At 41.0% G+C, this 19975-nt stretch overlaps 2 protein-coding genes across 2 annotated transcripts; one reads left to right on the top strand and one right to left on the bottom strand.

Annotated features, from left to right (window-relative positions):
• Positions 1-5861: 5861 nt before the first annotated feature.
• Positions 5862-8294, bottom strand: LOC141006269 (ADP-ribosylation factor-like protein 3). Its single transcript, XM_073478421.1, has 7 exons — positions 8252-8294; positions 8092-8156; positions 7855-7998; positions 7649-7765; positions 7522-7572; positions 7116-7301; positions 5862-6039 (listed from the first exon to the last, which is right to left on the bottom strand). The coding sequence occupies exons 1-7, from the start codon at positions 8292-8294 to the stop codon at positions 5992-5994; spliced, it is 654 nt and encodes a 217-aa protein (XP_073334522.1). The 3' UTR covers positions 5862-5991.
• A 1622-nt stretch (positions 8295-9916) lies between these two features.
• wbp1 (WW domain binding protein 1) lies at positions 9917-19869 on the top strand. Its single transcript, XM_073477736.1, has 4 exons — positions 9917-10127; positions 10934-11036; positions 12212-12379; positions 14032-19869. The coding sequence occupies exons 1-4, from the start codon at positions 10065-10067 to the stop codon at positions 14577-14579; spliced, it is 882 nt and encodes a 293-aa protein (XP_073333837.1). The 5' UTR covers positions 9917-10064; the 3' UTR covers positions 14580-19869.
• The last annotated feature ends 106 nt before the right edge of the window (positions 19870-19975 follow it).

Raw genomic sequence — 19975 nt, 5'->3', positions numbered from 1 at the left:
CCTACCTTTTTTTTGTTAGTTTTCTCGTTTCTCATTTTGTTGTTTAACTCTCTGGAGAAATTATTACCCCAAATCTGTTACATATAACTTAATCTAACACAAGGTAAAAGGCTATTGTTTACAGCTAGCAGAGCAAATGAGCTAAAGGAGAACAGTTTGGTATTAAAATCTAAGTTAACAGAGGAATCTAAAACATTAGAGCAAAGTGTGTCACTGAAGTGCCACTAAAAATACTCCTGTTAGCTTACACAGCTGTTTAGACTGACTAGAGTAAAAAAAGGCAATATGATTGACATATCTGATCTGACATGTGATTAAAAATGCTGTTTATTAATAGTGATACAAATGCCGTTAGGTTAAGATAACTCAGTTAAGCACCAACTTGATCCTGAGGTTTATTAAAACGGCCACACAGATACCAACATCCAAACACACACAAAACCCACAAATCTTAGCTGTAATGCCCAGGACACGTGAGTACCATAAATTATCAAGCAAGTCAAATGAATAATTATGTTTTTATTACACAAATTATGCCCTTTCCCCTAAACTAGTCAGGCTCTGAGGCCTGGGAAATCTATTAAGGCTGTGCTATAGATCATCCCATCCACTGTGGCGTGTATATAGATCGGTCGGCTCATTTGAGGAATATTGAATCGGTTACAGTAAAGTAAGCCCCTGGATTGAGTCAAATGTAAAAATCCATGCATGTGTGAGGAGCTGTCAGTGTGTGCTGTAATGACGGATGGCGCTGGGTCTCTGTTTCAGGGAGAGGTGATAAAAAGTCAAATTATGAGTGCCGGGGAGGGACAAGAGAGTGTGGGGGAGCGAAGACAGAGAAAAGAGAATTGGACCAGATCCGTCAAATGATAAGGGCAATCAGTCAATCTGGGAACGTTTCGGACGATGGAGAGTGTTATTTCCTCCCAGTGCAGTTTGGAGTCAAGGGTCGGTGAGGGGTCAAGAGTACGACCCCCGACCTCGTGCTAGTGACGAGTTATTGATTCACACTCTCCACAGTTTACCCATGTTATTATCTGCTGGACGTGATTGGTTTTCAATTGCAGTGATTGTACGAAGTGAGAGTACTTAAACACCAAGGAGTGTTAAGGACTTGATTAGCAATAAAAAATCATGTAAATCTTCATCCGATGTGCAGACGTGCACTCAGCATTTGCTTTTCGACGGAAACAACCCAGTGTTTCTGTTTTGTTTTTACAAAAGAATGAAGGAGAAAGAAAACTCTTATTTTCTCTTTGAATAGTGGAGCACATGGAAAAGAAACAACCGTTCAAACACACCTGACCACACAACCTCACACACTTAATAGGAAATATTCAGTTGGTTATGTTGTTAGTTATGTTTCCCCTGAGGCACAATTTTCTAAGAGCTTCATGTAATTTACACTGTAACCTGTTTCGAAAAATAAAAACTGACTCACTATAACTTTACTAATGCAGAAGTGTGCAGGCGAAATGTACCAGTGAGCAGGGAATCTGTAAGTTTGGATCAAAAATTACAAAGTTTGTATAAAAAATTACAAAGTTTTTTTAACAATGTTACAATTTAAATGTTCACAAAACCCCCGAAAGCCGGAGGCATAATGTGAAACAGGACAACATCCTCCTGAAAAGTCAGTCAGAGTTTCTGGTAGCATCTTGGCTCATGCTGACACCATCTCTACCTTTCTGCTTTCTGTCTCAGGAGCATCAAACAGAGCCACGGACCCCCTGCCGGGCCGACCCCCACGCTGACCCCCCTCACGCTCTTACGCTGACCCACTCCGAGGTGTGAACTTCTGTCCCCCGGCTGATAGAGCCTCCTGATCATTTTTATAGTCCTCATCCCTCGCTGTTTATGACTCTGCAGTTTGATTATAGCGAAGGGGGTTTGGAGCGGTAAGAGCCCCGGAGAGGCTCACACACAAACACACATCAAAGGAGCTATGGGAGGAATGTGGACATTTGTTGTTTGTTTTATCATCCAGTACCAGCACTTATCTGCTTAATCATAAAGGATTGGCCTGGGAATGAGGCAGGAGGGACGCTGTGCCGGCCAAACAAACTATCCTCAACACTGTAGTAGTAACCGGAGGGATATGCCAGGTTTGTTTTGGTTATAGCAGCGTACAAGGTTACAAGAGCAGAGGAACGATTTACTTTAACATTACAGGTCCTAGCAGAGGACAAGCTGTTATGGATAAGATGCATCTGAGTGATTCAGCTGCAGCTTGTCCACTATTTTATGCGCCTTAACATTACAGTTAGGATTACATTACACTCTTAACAATATCATCATACATCATAGTCTCCAGATTATTTTCCTTAACATTTAATCTATAAGGTATATTGTTGATTAATCATTTGAAATGGCAAAAAATTATAATTTCTTTAGTTGGTTGGTTTGTGAGCAGGATTACACAAAAACTATTGAACGGATTTCCACGAAACTTGGACGGAGGACGGCTCTTGGCCCAGAATAGACCCCATTAACATTTGGTGTGGATCCGGATAAAAGGGACGGATCCAGGAATTTTTGGGGTCTGTTGGGCCTTGGTGGGGGTATGCGCTCTACTGAGTGCCATTCTAGTTTATTCTGAAACTGTTTTGTTCTCTGGCACTTTCTTCCTTTTTTTTTTTGCCACTTTTTACATTTTAATCCATGCTCCTGTTAAAAATGTTACGATCTGATGCACTTACAGTATATATCTTTATTAATATAAGTGTTAAATAGCTTTAATATAAAGGTTATAGCGTGTTTGGTCGGTAGAACAAGTCTCTCTTCCTCCTGCTCCTGCAGTAAAAGAGAAAAGAAACGTGCAGAGAGCAGAATCCTTCTCCAGCGCTCCTGGTGACGTCTTATACTACCAAACAGGCCAAGTGAAGAGAAATGCTTGAAGAAAAAGAAAGAAGCAAACAGAGCTGCCTCGAAAAAAAAAAGACAGGAGTCATGCAAGTGTGGTGACGTGGAGAGCAGGGAGGGAATTGCTAACTGCAAAACCAACAGGAAGTTAGCTGAAACGACGACTTACAGCAGCTTTAATGCCTTGTGTTGATTCCTGCTGTTGAACCATTTCATTATAAGGGTGTGTCGACCTCCTCAGTTACAAAGATATATGAACGTATTGTAGATGTCTGTCTTGCAATATAGCTAATATTAACGAATCACCTGTGTTGCAATATCATTGTAATCGTGGTCTTTACCCCGACTGCTGAAAGTAGGCAAATGTGCTCTGTCAACTATAGGACAGGTCACATGAAGTGTATGTTAATATTTAGGTTCACCAACAGTCTCAAAGTTTATAGCTCTTGTGGCAGTGAGATGACCTCCCCACTCAGTTTGAAATGCATTACATTTTTTTTCTTAAAGGAAAAGTTCACCGAAAGATGAAAATTGTTTTAAAGGCCACGTCTACTTTAGTTGTTTAGGAGAGCTGCAACACAGCTTTGCTGCAAAGCTCCAGAAAGTAGATGACTTTTTCTTCGTAGGAATACTTTCTTACGATGTTTGCGATGTTACTTTCAAAATTAAATAGGTCACAGATTATTAGTTGTTTAAAATGTAATTACGAATGTAGCTGTTTAATGTACTTCATCAAAGTAATGTAACTTATTGCATTTGATTACTTTTCTAACAAATATTTTAAACTATTTTAAAGCAAAGTCACCGCTCAAAATGAGTGCAATGTAAATGTAGAGACAGCGCTTTAGCTATCGTACCCTCGATGGTGTTGCACTCAAATTGGTCCCAATGACATTGCTGACTCACGTTGTCTGGAAATATACCAAAAGAAGACATTCCTGCACAGATAAGAGGTGCAAAGCAACAGGATGAATGTTATATTCTACAACTTTTTAGCTAAAAAGATGATATATTTGGATGTGACTCCTTTGTAATCACCAATGTTTTGATTAGTGGCTGTAATTGAATTAAAAGTTTTTTCCCCAGTAACTTCTTCTTCTTAGTCAAACCACTGTCTGAGTTCCAGCACTGATGCATCCTACACCACCGCTGTAACACAAAGTGACTGAGCTGTACTTACAGTGTGTATGATACACAACACTTTAATTAAGTCACAGGATCTCACCCTCCTTTTTTTTCTCTCTCTCTCTCAGCCCTGCGAGTCAATCAGACTCTCTGCCCTTCGTTTCCCCCTGTGTGGGAGGCCGGTGTGCTGGCCTGAGTAGCTGGGAAAGTCCCATGATTTATGGCCCTTTGCAGGCCTGACTGCCTCTCACCTCGCTGATGATAGAGCCAGAGGTAACGAGGACTGGTTGCTCCAATCCACTCTCCTGTTTGGTAAATCCAATTTTATTCATTTGGGATTTAAAGGCACTTCTCAGCCTTCGCCATGTGATGCTACTGGAAGATTCAATTGGAGAGATTTATCAGAGTACTTGTATGTGTAATTGGGTATATTTTTTACAGGTTGGGTGATAATCACATGGATTAGATGTTAATGATTAAGCACTCTGAAGGGTGAGAGGGGGCATTTTATTTTCAGTCTCACATGGTAGACTTTCATTTCCTTATTCATTACTTTTCTCTCTTTTGATGTATGCTCCATAGAGCCTTGTAAAAATGTGTCACGCATTTGCGAATACATTTTGAGCAGCTTAAAACTGAATAACGGTAGGTTTTCTGTTTTCATTTTGTCAAAGAAAATCTGTTATTGTGGCTTAATATTTACCTTGTGACTCTTGGTGACGCCCTGGTCAAGTGTCCCACACTGCTGCATCGACAATATTCAAACACACAGAAAACACGCTACCACATAAGACTAAAGCTCATACTGAGGGCCGAATCATTATGAGGTCCATTTTGAGGCTCTCTGCACTTGTTTCAGTCTCGATCGGAGGATCAAGCAGCTCTGACATATTAAAATCAGCCAACCTTAGGTACACAGAGGGACACACACGAACACACACAACACCAGCAGCAGTAACTCAAGGCCAAAGGAGGAGGTTTATTTTTATCATGGGCAAAGGCGCCAAATCATGTTGGTATGAAGGGGGCTATATAAATGCAAATTGTATTGGAGAGCTATTAGTCCTGGAAAAGGTTTGTATGTAAATGCCCTATAGGACCACAGCGGAGCACTCGGCCAGTTCAGATTAGCGGGGTTTGTGGCAAATGTGCTGCAAAAGACAAAATAGAAAAATGGACGGAAAATGCAATTGCCTTGTGGTAAATCATGGTGAACAAGGTGAGTAGCTGAGTAATTGAATGGCCAAGGTGTTTCTGTATGGTTTATTGTGTATGCAAGAGAGATGTACTGAGGTCGGCTCACCGTGTGCATGTGCAAATGTTCAGGTTTTATGATACAGATTTTTTTCCGTACCTGAGCAGAACACAGTGTGGCCACAAGCAGCTCTGTCACAGTGGGAGTGAGCAAAATGTGGAAGCATCTCTAAATGAATTACTGCTGATTAACCGACTAGCTTATGGCCTTGAATCTTTTTGACATACTATACTGACTGAAGAAATAAAATGGTGATTATGAAATGAACAAATCAAATATGGCACAGGATGCCACATCATTCATGACAAGCAGGGGGTTTAATAATTGGGCATTAGGCTGTGAGAGACAACACTAGCGCAAGGTCGCCCTCTAGCTTTAACTGGAGAGACTCACAGGCATATGACACCTATCAGTCATGAATTCACCACACAAAATACTCTCTACATACCCTCACACAGAAAGTACCACTTTACAGAAACATTGTGACCAGAGCGTACAGTTTGATTAAAATAGCCTAATATATACAGTATATACATTTCAAGATACGCATTGTAGAATCACTGTATTGGCAACTTCTACTTATAAAATGTTTTAAAACTGCCAAGTAAGAGCAGAATGACACAAAAATAAAGGTTTCATAAAAAACATAAGAAAACATTCTGTCACCTCTGTGTCCTGGACATAAAGTGACCAGGTGGGTCAAGTTTAAAGTGCAACGGCAATTCTTCACAGATCCTTCGCTTCCTGAATCATTTCTTCCGAAATGTTATATTTCTGCACACCCAGGTCATACCATCCTAGAAAGAAACACAGGGTGAGGGTTATGTTTGCTAATGTGGTTTTGCTGTGAAAATTCTGTATATCTGTTTATCCTATTGTTCTTATAGTTTCTTATATTCGTGTATTTATGATTTTTTAGACATTTTGTTAATATTGCATTCAGAATACAAGGCAAAGGAAGAATTTACTGTACAGGAAATGTATTTTTTGACTGTGCATATGACAATAAATGCTTTCATTTAAAAGTATGTTTGCAAGCTAACAGCTGTTATTAGGGCAATGTGACATCCTTCTTTGGCAGCCTACTGATGAGGAGAGAAACAGAGCGGCTGCATCATAACCTGCATACACTCCCACACTACACTGCCAGTGCCTCCTGATTTAAACTAACAAATACGATTAGGAAGTCCCATTTAGAGTGAACTGTTATCTGTCAATTTGATGATGTTGACAGTCAGCGGAGATAAAGTTTTAAAAACACTGTCTTTCTGTTACTGGTGATGGACTTAATTAATCCCTTTACAGAGAATATCAGTTTTATCAACCGCACAAACAGGACACATACACATGCATTAATCGAAAGGGTGAATACATCTGGTGGAGACACAAAAAGATGATAACGTGCTTAACTTTGGACCTCTAATCTGGGCGATCTTATAAATAGTATGTATAGTTTTAGCAGGAAGGATTAAACATCCAGAGCCAGCTGAGTGCAACCGAAATTAGCAGTTGGGTTGCCGCTGTCTAGTTGGTTGACACGAACACAGGTAAATCAGGAAGTATTTGCCAAGAAGAAGTACTGGCTTCTTCTTGGCAAATACTTCCTGATTTACCTGTTGGTTTTAATGTGACATGTACAAAAGCAATATTTACATGTTGTCGGTTCTGATGTGGTCCCACCAAATTTTGTCTGAAGTCAGTATGTTTATTAGCTTATCACTTGCTGCTGCAGCTTTAAAGTTTAATCAAAATTACAAACTGAATGTAATAAATAGAAATTGAAAAGTAATCAATGCCACTCACTTGGCAGCCCACCATGTCTCAACCCTCGCTGTGTATTTGTGCTGTGTGTTTGCAGACTGTGGGTATTTACCTGCACTCCTTCAGCTGTGACCGCTGAGCAGGCCTGGACCTGCCACATGCGATCCCGGATAGTGTGCAGATTGAGATTTTCTGCCAGCTCAGACGCCGGGGAGGCTGTCATCAGGTCCTGCTTGTTGGCAAAGATTAACAGCGGCACACCAGCGAGCTTTTCTTCCTCCAGTAACTCAGCCAGTTCCTGGAGGAGCAGACACACGAGGGTATCAGTGACACGTGTGAAATAATATAGACTCCTGGCATGAATTCCTTACATTTTTTAATTCCTACTGTTTGTGATTAGTCTGCACTCCTACAATAATACTTAAAACCCTCAAAATGTTCTCTAATAAAATAATATGACCAGTAATCACAGATATTATTATTACATGTCTTTCAGGAAAATGTAAATTGCATCTCACCAGACTCGTCTCTTCAAACCTCTTCCTGTCTGAGCTGTCAATCACATAGATCTGCAAATAACACAGTTATACATATTACCAAAAATATGATATAACATGCATAAAATACTATATTGTGAGGACATACCAGTACATCTGTATTCTCAAAATAATTCCTCCAGTAGGGTCGGATCTTGCGCTGACCTCCAATGTCCCAAACATTCAACTTGAAGCCAGATGATTGAACGCTCTTTATATTGAAGCCCTGTTGAGAGACAACACAGATGCTCCATGCTTTATTTAATACTTGTTCTGGGTGAATTGAAGCATGATTTGGCTGGAAAATATTTGTACTTGTGTGGGGGTGATGTGGCTGATATCTTCAGCTGCCAGCTGTTTCAGCAGAGTGGTCTTGCCAGAATTGTCCAAGCCAAGCAACAGTAAGCGCACCTCCTGTTCTGGAGACTGCTTCAGCCTCCGAAGGATGGACAACAGGCCCTGTAGGTGGATCAGTTAGAGATGATGAGACAGCAGCTTCAAAGATGACATTTCATATGGAAACCTGCAGGTATTTTCTCGCTATGTTGTTACACAATCATGGCCTAAGCAGTGTCGGGTTAAGTGCCAGATGACAGAGGCCAGCATGGTGTCAGGGGCTGGCAGAGGAACCTGGCACAGCTTAACACTCATCTCACAGCAGGAATCATCTAGAGCATGAGGATTTAGCTGTTAGCCGCTTGCAGTGACCTACACTTGTAGCAGGCCAAGAGCTCTGATTGGCCAAGATTAGGCATGTGTACAGTGAGTGGCTTGTGTCCAGAAAGTGGTAAGCTATTTACCTTGCACTGTGAAAATGGTGTCACTGCACTCTGTAACCTGTATGTGCGAATGTTTGTGTTTATTGTATCAAATATAGAAACAATTGATTTTCTTTATGTGTTAAATTTGTCTTTTTGTCAAATTTAACACATAAAGTAAAGCACATTTCAGTGACCATCTTTCATACACACTTGTTTTATTTGGCTTTTCTTTGATTTCCCAACTTTATAATTTGTGGTTTGTCCACTTTGTCTCCTTGTTTTCATAAATAGTAAACTCTAACTTCTGTTTTGATAATAATGTTTTGATGATAATGAAACATTGCTTGAATGAAAACTATTACAACTTGCCAAACCAAAGCCCGCATTTTGATTAAATGTAGAAATGTATTATTTTCAGTGACATCATCACCATCAGCCTCAGTTTAAACCTATTGTTGACATTTTTCGACCGTGACAACTTTCTCAAAACTAAGCTAATGCATTATGTTTACCTGTGCTAACTAGCTAGCTGCCACATTCACTGGCATATAATGTTAGCCAGCGGTAGCTAATTAGTTTTTTAGTGTCACACACGCCATTAAACAACAACTATCATTCAAATAAAACATTATTAAAAAACTCTCATACTCTAATTCTTCGATGAATCATGATAACTCACCATGTCTTCCTCAGGTGTGCGCGTTGTGGCCCTGCTCAAACTGAGTGGATTAACTTCTCTCCAGCCATGACTTCTGGAGGAACAACGGTCAAGTTCTGTTGCCAGGGAACCCGTGACGTCAGCATAAACAACGCGACAGCTGGCTGTCTGTAGCACGAGACCGAATTTGTATGACTTCTTCATAAAAACAGAAAATAAACTTTGATTTATAATTTGATGCATATTTTTACTGTTGAGTTTTTGATTAGTATTGATTATTCTTTCTGCCCGTTTAAAGCACTTAAGTTAAGATTCAATTAATCATTATATAACACAAGATTGCACTAAAAGATAGTTGTAGCCCCTTAATGCTACTTATAAAAACAAAATTATCTCAATGGATGTGTGAAAAAAAAAATCACGAAACTATAAATAATCTCAGATTTTAATAAGTGCTGTAATAAACTTTATTGTTATAATATTATCAAAACGATGGAAGCATATAGTCTCAGGTGAGTTAAAATAAGAAGGCAGAACAGAAAATGTAAAAAGGCAAAAGCTAATATGAGTCATTACAAGTAAAAGTAATAAAAGTTATAAAACAGGCAAGATCACAGAGAAAGAAAGACAGAGGAAAAGCAATGCAGAAATAGAGAAAGTAAAGATGTGGTGTTGAACTATTATAAATCATACATATATTTACATGTATTCAGCATTTCTCTGATTACCAGAATTAGTCATTTCTATGCGCTTGACAATAAAATAAATACATTTAAAAATACACTACATTGGCTCATTCAGCAAAGTAACTGGTAACTAGTTACTGAATCAATGTAGTGAGTAAAAACTACAGTATTTGCCTCTGGAAGTGTGTGTCATATGTTTGTTCACACACTGATACACAGCGCCCTCTACAGTTCACCGGCCGCCTCCGTTTCGGATTACAAATAGTGCCGTTTCTGAGTCAAGGAACAACAAAAACATGTCCGAGAACGACAGGCTCAACCTTTAACTAGCAACAGCCACCTGCAGTCACATCAACAAGTCATCGTTTCGACCGACTGCTATATGATTCCCGTCGTGTTTACGGCCGACAACCCAGAAAGATGCCGCAGAAAGCACTGGGATCCATTGTAGGTCTTCTTTGTACCGGGACCTGTCTGGTGCAGGTAAGCCGCCGCTAGCGCTCCTGTGGTCGGCTGCCGCTTCCAGCCGAGGCCGCGGCTCCTGGGGTGGGTGAAGGCCTCGTGCCGATCCTTTTTGTCTCCTCCACAAAGGAAACTGGGCACGGTTCGCTACTGTATACTGTGGATGACGTCAGTTAGTCAAAGTTTTCATTTATATTTCGACAGTTTACTTGATGGAAGATTTGAGTAATAACTCAAAAATCGACACGGATGTGTTTTATTACATCGGTACTACAGTTTGAATCAAGGGTATCAAGATTAACGTTAGCCGCAGCTAGCTGGTACCCGGCAAATTGACGTGTTTATTCCACAGTTGTTGATGTTGAGGAGCAGGACGGGGCAGTCAGCACCAGTTCGCCCAGTTTGCTTCCCTGATAGAAACGATATCTTCAATTTCGTCAAAATAAGCTCATAACAACACAAAACCTCACAACGATACTCAGGCAATTTAGCGTTTTATCTGCACATTTATTGCCGTACTGACATCGTTCGGCAGTGAAACAGTAACGTTGTCGTCTATCCTCCATTACTCTCATTTAAAATCACTTATAATGTTATTGCACTAAAGAATAATTGTGCTGTGCTGTTTGCAATATTTATCAGTGGTGTCAGTGACGGGAAATTAGCACGCAAATGTTTAAACGCAATAATTGACATTGAAGTGATAAATGACAAAGCCCAAACAGATCCCAGAAATAGGTCAGTCTGTCAACTGCTTGCTATGTAACTTGCGTGATTTAATGTTGACTCACACATTCACTTTGTGTACCTCTGGTGTGTGTTTTAAGGGGAAGGAGTTCTGTTTTGGGGTGAACAATGAACAGTACCGCTGTGAGATGGGCTACTGCTGTGGAGAGACAGAGTGCTGCACCTACTACTACGAGCTGTGGTGTAAGTTTTTTCTCTCTCTCTCTTTTTCTAGTTGTTTGTTCACATAAATCACACAGTGTTGCTCTCTGTCCCACTGTCCATGTAACTCTCTGTTTTAGAGAGTGAACTCTCTCAAGATTTATGTTTAATGTCTTTTGTGTCATCCTCAAATTACTGTCACTTTAACAGGAAGTAAACTGAAAGCAAAACCACGTTAGCCTGCGGTTTAAAGGTGCACTATTCAACTTTTTGGTTGGCCTATAAACAAACAGAAAGTGAGCTCTTGATACGAGGAATAGCAGTAAGCAAGAGACAACATGAGTTTTAGATGTACTTTAAAGTACATCTAAAACTCATGTAATCATCTGTACTAGCTGATTATTTGGGCCGATATTCAGCATTTTTCCGATTATCAGTATCAGTGATTTTTCTGTCAGATTGCCAATAAAATAAACTAATTTAAAAATATGCTTCTTTGGCTCTGATGCAACAGTCTCTAACGCAGCATCCTGCTCACAGCACTATCTGGTTGGTAACTTGTCACAAGTTTAAGAATCTATCAAATAAATGTAGTGGAGTGTAAAGTAGCAGGAAATACTCAAGTAAAGTACCTAAAAATTGTACTTTAGAACAGTATTTGAGTAAATTTTACTTACTTCATCACTGGTTGTTCTAAATTTTGAAACAAAGATTTTCATTTCATACTGCAAATGAATATCGGTCCCAAATATTGGTTTTCAGTCTCCTTGATTTCTAATAATTGGTAAACTATCTTACAAATTGGACCTTTTAAAACTTTAAAATAAAAACTAATATTGTACTAAAACATACTGGAATCGTTTTAACCTTACATTTTGATAGGAAACAAATATTTTCATTTAGTCAGAGATGGGATACACATCTATCTTTATTGAAAACCAATCAATGAAAAAAATCTTTTTCAAGTCTTTCATGGTAGGATATTCACGATTATCTTGATTCCTCATCATCCCGATAATGAAAATTCACCTTGATAATCTCAAAATCCATAATAAACCCATTATTTTTCCATCCCTAATTATGATGTTTGGAGCCCAATTGCTTCAGGGACTTACAGCCTATGCCATGTTGAATGTGAGGGAAAGCCTTGCTCAGTTAGTTTTATCAGTTACCTGTGGTTAATGCTAAGATTACAGTGAGTCTGTCCTGCCTCATAGGGTTCTGGTTGGTATGGACCCTGATCATCATGCTTAGCTGCTGCTGTGCCTACCGACACCGGAGAGTAAAGATGCGTCTACAACAGGAGCAACGTCAACGCGAGATCAGCCTCATGGCCTACCAGGGAGCCTCCAGCTCCTTCATTTCCCCTCCACCACTCAATCTCCGTGAGTACAGTTTTACTGTATAATTAGTTGCTGAATATAGTCTTTATTTTAATTTTCTTCTTGGAATTCCATTTTCTGTGTCATCTTGAAGCCTTATGTTTAGGCTGTGTGTTTCGCACAACCTTTGACAGTTGTTTAGTGCCCACTCCATTAGATGCAGAGGTCACTCTCAGATATCTGCATTTTAAAAACAGATCAGGAGTTACAGACATGGTTGTGGTGGTGTAAGCATAGAACCACAGATAGTATTTTCTACAGCAACTTCCTCCTGCACCTCCTCTGTGATCTTCATGTGCTCATGGACCTGCTGGGAGATTGCTTTTCTGCTGGGTCTGCCCTGATTCAGTGCAGAACCGTACACCTCTGCCTCTCAGGCATATTAGAGAGGCATATTACAGGCATGTTATTATTTTGGGCACTTTTCAAAACTCATGTTCTTAGGCGAGGGTCAGAATTTTAAACTTCCTACCAAAGTATAGTAAAACGTCCGTATAATAGCAGCGAATCCCACAATGTTTGTCGTTATCTGAACTCTCCTTGGAGCAGCCGTTCTCCCCTCTTCCTGTGTGAAACAGCCACCTTTAACCGAGAGAGTCATAACCTTAGAATCAGAGGTGCTGATCCTCATCCTGATCTTGTCATACGCAGCTAGAAATTTCCTGAGTGTTTATTGGAGGTCATGGTCTGATGTTGCCAGCTGGAGAGCAGACAGCAGAGATGCCACCCTCATGTCAGTGTAACTTGATATCTTGTCCACTAATAACACAAACAGAAGGTGGGACAAGGTGCACACTTGTCAGAGTCTGAGGCCCACAGCGAACATGCTTGATTTAATGTCAAGAATGTGAACACAACTCTGAGCCAAAAGAGTACATATCACCCGGGTCTCTGTGTGAGTCACCGTCTGTGTACTCTCACAGAGACCCGGGTGACACGTACTCTTTCAGCTCTTCCCGCATCATTTCATAGGAAACGTACTGATAAGCCATTTCCAAATACACGGGGTACATTTTAGCTTTCCTAGGTATGCCTTCCAAACCAAATCTTCATTTTAACTGTGACTTTGTGTCTAATATTCATGTTCTGCTGTGTTCTGAGAGAACACTATCTTGTTTTCTGTTCTAGTTGGGACTGATATGCGAGTGTGAAGTGCTGTTTTGTAAAATAGACAAGAAAGGAATGTACAGTGTGTGCAGAAATTGATCAGCAAGTCACAGTTTAATCGTCTCTGGAACCAGCATTAACATAATGTGCCACCCTTCTAAAAATGCTATCGGATGTTGTATCCCAGTCAGGACTGATAGGGATGGCTAGATTAGATGTTGATATTTGGGAAAGTTGATCCTCCAAGACATTTAATCGGGGACACTTCAGTGCTAAATAAAATAATTAGTTATCCCATGTGGACTACAGAAGAGCCTGACAGATAAAGTCTTTTTTGCGGTTGTTGTTTGAAAACAGATGGGCCTGATTTATAGCTATTTTCAGTGTTTATTGACAGGTATAGACATTGCGTTATTGTTAGGTGTCAAATCCTTGACAAAGATTGGTTTCTCAGATCTGTCCTGTAAACCTTCTTCCCAAACAAATCAATAAAGGACCTAAAGGATGATGGTTTGACAGCTAAAGTGTTTGTATTTTCTGACTTTCAGGGTTCTGGAACGACTGCAAGCTTCCCGACTATGAAGAGGTGGTAGGTCACCCGCCGACACCACCTCCTCCTTACTCTGAAAACCCTCCTGAGACCAATCCAGCACCCCCTTCACAAGTGAGCCAGCCAGATGCCGCCATGGCGCCACAACCACCAGCTGAGGCACAACCAAGGGTGGACAGTCAGGCCTCAGGCTCATCAGACCAGGAAACAGTGTCGATGCCCATCCAAGCGCAGTGTCTGGCAGAGGACAACGTAGAGGCTCCGTTGATGGCAGCGGTGGCGGAGGAGGAGGAAGAGGATGAGGAGCTCATCACTCGTCGCCGCCATGTGACCGGCGACTCTGGTATCGAGGTGTGCGTTTGCCAGCTGGATGTGGACGAGGGCTCCGGACTTGAGGAGGAAAGCGACGAGGAGCAACGGATGTGCAAAGTCACCGGTCGGGACTGCTGCTCCGGGCACCAGCAGCAAGCCTTCAGACAGAAGGAGCACACCTCTGAGCTGCCCAGCCAGACAGCCAGCACCAGCACTGGGGACCACATGGTGTGATCCGCAGCTTAACTAACCAGCCAAGCCGTGCGGCTTTCTGCTTCACACAGGGTGATGACACAAGACAGCTGTTTCCATCATCATCACCACAAGGACTGTCTATGTTTTAATTCTTTGAACTTAACACACAGGCATGACGCAAAGATGATGAAGATAACTAATCCTTAATGGCTCCTGATTAGGAAAGATGAATAACACATTGTGTGGACGAAACTCCTGACTTATTTTTTTTTTTGCTTTGCTTTTCCTGAGCGGGGAAACCAGCAAACACATGGTGATGCGCCACTTGGTATGCCTTTTCTTAGCGTTAAGTGAGCAAACGTCATTTGGTGGTGAGAAAACAGCGATTGATTGTGAATGAAATCAGACTGGTTCCCTCTTGGTGAGAACTGCTGTCATGTTTCCGTTTCTGTCTCGCCACTCTCCTTTGGTCAGAACATTTCCCTCCGTCTGACATTTTACCTCTGATGGGATGGTCAGCTAGAAGCATACCAACACGGTCAAGAACATTTCTCCCGTCCCCCCGCCATGACTAAGCCGAGGACGCAAAAACAAACCTCTTAAAAACATAGGACGATATTGGATGAATCGACAAGAGCGCACATTTCACTTCATTTCCCCGAAAGCTGCGTGTGTGCATGAGAGTTTGTGTGTGTGTGCTGTGAAATCTAGGGCACAGCTGCACGGTGATGTCAGCTCTGAGGTCATGGCAGCCAGCGTCTGGTGTGAAGTGTGTGGGACTTCTCGCATCTAGAGTGGGGGAGAATATACGCCCACAAATAGCAGAGGAGAGAGACGGGAAGGGGTTTGTTGTTTTGTCTTTGGGCTTTAAATGTCACACACACCCCCCACCCCAACCACCAGCCCTTTTTATCCTTCTTTGATATCCATTTTGTGGTCACCAATCACCATAACTGTTGGTAAGGAGTGACCAGCTTTTAATGATTTATCGATTGTGTGCACATGATCTCCCCTCTTCGGCTTCAGACTGCATAAAATTCATAGTAATCGCCAAGAGGGCTCTGCCACCAGTTCTTTTTCAATCGACAAAAAGCCTTGTGGTGGCTCTGTGTTAGCGTGTTATACTTACCGTGTAATGTCAGAGTGAGTAGTGGCAGCATTTGGCTCTTTATAGTTTGGATGTTCATAACGGAGGATGTACTCGCTTTATTTTTCACGTCATAACCAGCTCCGCTTCGGTAAATGCCACAGGTGTCACTATTAATTGCAACAAAGCTCCTGACGGGGGCTGCTAGAGTGTGTACTAGTGAGTGGATGTTGTAGTGCAGTAGGGAAGGGTTGAGTCTTGTGTGTGTATATCTTTAAAGTGCTGGTTGAAATAATTATTCAGCACTGAGGTGGATTAACTTTTAAAAGCACTGGTATTTTGCATGAGGCATGAATTTCTGTGATTATATTTGAGTTCATTAGCATTTTCTAGAAGTTGCTTTGCTCATCTGTTTGTCAAAGTGATAGTCGGCTACAGTGGCCACACACCCAGATGTTGCAGTAAAAAAATGGGACTGAGGTTTAAGTTTAGATGCCCTGGGTGTCACTGTTTTGTTACGACTGTGACCAATGATATGCTGTTATGCAGTGTTGGTAGCTGGAGCTGTCTCGGCCCCTCGTAGCTCTTGGCATCGTGAGAGATTTGCAGTGGTATTTTCCATTGGCAGCGGAGGGCGGGTGCATTAGCAACTTGAGGTGGATGCAGGCGCAGCTCTCCAGCCCGGTCAGTGCTTGTACAGCTGCAGAATCTATTGTGATCTACTGCATGCTTCTCTGCATGTTCTGTCGCTTGCCCGATGTACTTGTACAGTTTTTATTCAAAGCATAGCAGTCGAACAGGGTGTAAAACAAAATTATGTGTTGAAAAGGTCTGTACAAGACGAGCAGTAACTGAAAAGTCAGTAAATGTTTCATTGAGAATTTTAGTTTGGAGCCATGTTTAAAAACGTATTATTTGTCTGCTCTGATACCGCGCGTCAAAATGGGCACAGTGTAAAGACTCAGGTCAGTCGCTCTGCTTCACACATGCTCACAAAGTACTGCTCCTGATGATCATGATGTGACACTCCATGGTGCAATATTCTGTTCTACATGAATCCGTCCAAGATAACAATGTCCTAAATATGTAGGCTGAATGAGCTGTTTAAACTCCAAATGTGTTTTGTGTGTGTTTTTTAAAAAAAATATAGCTTTTAAGAATACACTTTTCTAGCTAGCAAAGTGGCGAGTAAATGCTAACATTTCATGCCTGCTGGATATATTTAAATTACCGGCGTGTCTCTTTTCATGAACAAGGACACATTGAGGAAATCCTGCCATCTTTAAAAAAAAAAACACACGACTCTGGGTTCTGCACGTAAATGTGTGTAACTTCGGGACCCGTGCAGCTGAGTGGCCCATCAAAGTGTTTCCTCTTTCCTCCCAGCTAGCAGCCACCCAGAGCTGTGTTCTGGTTGTGGTTGTGTCTCTTGTTTGTTGTCTACCATTTTAGCTGCACTGCATACTGTTGTGGCTAAAGCTTAGCAAAACGATACAAGAGTGCGAGTGCACCAAACATATCAGTATAGAGTGAGACAAAATGAATGCACAATTGAAAGAAGATTTAGTTTCATGTTCATTAAATAGGCCTAATCATGCCAGCTCTTCAGCAATAGTGAAAGCTTTGCAGTCCTTGCGTTGCGTAGTCGAGCAGGTGCTTAAATATGAAGCCAACTTAACAGTACGTTGACCTTTTCAGAGGAGCTGTTGCATTGTGAGCATGACCGCACACCCCTTAGCACAAGTAATAGAAGACATTTTTTGAACAACACACCTCAAGCTGCCTTGCTGCATCTCTAGAGAGCAAAATGTCTTTTTATTATGGAGCTGCACAATAAAATATCGCCTCTGTACGCAGAAACAGATGTGCTACTGCCTTATTAGACTAGATCTGTTCTGGGTTTTCATTTGAACGGTAATATTTGTGTTCAAAGCATGATCGCTTCAGTGCAGAGGAGCGCTTTTGTATCAATGGAAAATGGCACCCGAGCTTGTTCCGCTTGCTTTGTGAGAAGAGGATGTGGTGAAAAAAATATTAGAGACAAGATTTAAACCGTCACATGTTCTGTAGAGTTTTACCCGCATTGGTTTTGTTTCTGAGAAGTTACATTTAAAATACTGTGTGTGTGTAGTTTATTGTGGCACTGACAGAATTTGTCAAGACCAGATTTTGAGTTTGTGCTCAGTCTGTTTCTTTTGATTTTGTTCCACGGCGGATCTGGTCGCAATTCTGATATGAACTGACTCATGAGGAAAAGGAGTAAAAAAGAAAAAAATCTCATTATTTTCTATAGTTTTGTTGTAATTAATCCTGTTTGTGTTTTGGAGGACGAAACTCCAACAAGAGATTGCTTTGTAATCTTCTTGCTAAGGTGCATTTGTATACATATGTAGACAACATAAAAAAGGGGAGGGGGAGGAATGAGGGTAGGGTAGCTGAACTGGAGGTCCATAGTTTTCCCATTGCCAAACAACTACTATGCCTCCCTGGTTTTCACATGTTTACCGAGATTAAGGGCTATACCAGTCATCATATTGTGGACAAACATCCATCCATCCATCTGTTTTATCGAGTGATTCGTCTGCTCTGTGCTGTTCATTTAAAAAGCCACAGTTGCCGAGGTCCACTATCTGAACAGACGTGTGCGACGTGAGCATGGTCAGTGTTTGGATGTGGACGTCCTTTTCAAATGTCGTGGTGGAGCTCATATTTAACTATAGCTGATTGTACATGACTGTGTATGTTTGTGTTATAGGCTTTGACTTTGCCTTTTTTTTGTTTTCGGAGGTGCGTGATGCGACATCCCTTCACCCCCCTTCCACCCTCCATTCTTTCTTATGTAACCAGCTGCACTTGTGGTTGTGACAGGAGTTTTTGTTTTTTTTCTGTAGCCGAAGTTGTAGCTGCTCAGCTGCACTGCCTTCTGAAACAGGAGGGCACACCCACCCGTTCAGAATGAACCAAAGTCGCTGCCATCTCCACGCTACAAGGATCATCACTGTCTTCACCGGTGTGTGTGTGTGGTTGTCATGGCGATGGTCTGTTTGGTTTCCCACTCTCAGGGTTATCTTTAACACATTTCTGACCCACCAGTCTCATAAAGCCAAAGCAGTCGTTTCATGATAATTGTCTCCCTGTCGTCTCTTTCTTTGCATCACGCATCTCTGTAGTGTATCGTACTTTACTCGACTAGGCTATGCAAAAACATAAACCTACTGTTATATGCTGCGACCCCCCCCCTTTCTCACATTCTCTGTCATTTGTCTGTGGGCACCAGTACAAGCAATATAACTGAGTATGTGTGTTACTGCGCTGTACTGTAATCTACTTTGGTTGGTCTGTGTACATGTATTTGTTTAAGAAAACTTGTATAAAAAAAATACTTGTAATGATGTGGTGAGTATGTATGCTTCAGTGTCAGCTGAGGGGCTTGGGTTAAAAAGCCATTCTAGTTTATATCTTCTTTTTTTCCTCCTCTTTTTGGCATTTTTTTCCCCCTGCCTGCCTCCTCAACCACTAACACTTTCTAAACCTCCTGACTTGCGGATAATAAACCACGTTATTAAGTTGTGTGAGCCGAAGAAAAGGGTTCTGAATATATTGTTTTTGTTGGATGATTATTCATAATTCATAACTTTGGTCTGTTCGCCACTTTTCCCATCCCTCGTTTTTGTTGCACTAATTCGATGTGTTTTGGTTTTGGACAGTTTGAGCAACAGCTTCCTTCTTTTTTCCGAATGAATATTCAACTGTTGCCTTTTAATCCTCAGTTATTACACCATCAATTTGAATTTTTTTATATAATATACACATGAAAGACCTCAACATGGAACACAGTCAGCTTACATTAGACCACATTAGTAGACTTTGACCCCTCAACACTCTGGAAGGAACAACATGTTTCAGTTACACAAACTGTACTTTTTTTTTAGATAATACCAAACAGATGGAGGTGCCATGGTTGAGCTGTGGATTTTTTTTTTTTTTTTTTGCCAAAATGAGAAACATCTTAGTTTGAGAACGAAGCAGGCATCTACAAAAACAGACCAGACTCTTTTTACATTTTGTTTCCTAATAACTTTAAACAAGCCAAAATGAGTGAAGTGATAAAAAAGAGAAGAAGAAAAACATTTAAACACTGAATGAGATAAAATGCTTTGGTTTTAGTAAGAAGTCTGCTGTGTACTCGTTGGGTCATCATTTGTATTTTATTTTTTTAATAAAACAAACATTGGCACTCAATTTGCTTTGACCCTTGTTTCTTGGTTTGACCCTCAGAAAACCTTTTGCAGGATTTTAGTGCGTTGTCTTACACATTCTTAAAGCCTCGGGAAAAAGCTTCTTTGAG

Source organism: Pagrus major, chromosome 12, assembly GCF_040436345.1.
Source record: "Pagrus major chromosome 12, Pma_NU_1.0".
In the NCBI taxonomy this organism is placed as follows: domain Eukaryota; kingdom Metazoa; phylum Chordata; class Actinopteri; order Spariformes; family Sparidae; genus Pagrus; species Pagrus major.
The sequence above is the reverse complement of the archived record's forward strand: the minus strand, read 5'-3'. Positions and strand labels throughout refer to the sequence as shown.

Coding starts and splice junctions, on each gene's coding strand:
- wbp1 (XM_073477736.1), top strand. CDS start 10,065: ATGCCGCAGAAAGCACTGGGATCCATTGTAGGTCTTCTTTGTACCGGG. Junction 11,037..12,211: donor CTACTACTACGAGCTGTGGT/GTAAGTTTTTTC, acceptor CCTGCCTCATAG/GGTTCTGGTTGGTATGGACC. Junction 12,380..14,031: donor CCCTCCACCACTCAATCTCC/GTGAGTACAGTT, acceptor TCTGACTTTCAG/GGTTCTGGAACGACTGCAAG.
- LOC141006269 (XM_073478421.1), bottom strand. CDS start 8,294: ATGCCTAATCTTGGCCAATCAGAGCTCTTGGCCTGCTACAAGT. Junction 7,573..7,648: donor TTGAGAATACAGATGTACTG/GTATGTCCTCAC, acceptor TGTTATTTGCAG/ATCTATGTGATTGACAGCTC. Junction 6,040..7,115: donor TCACAGCTGAAGGAGTGCAG/GTAAATACCCAC, acceptor GTTTCTTTCTAG/GATGGTATGACCTGGGTGTG.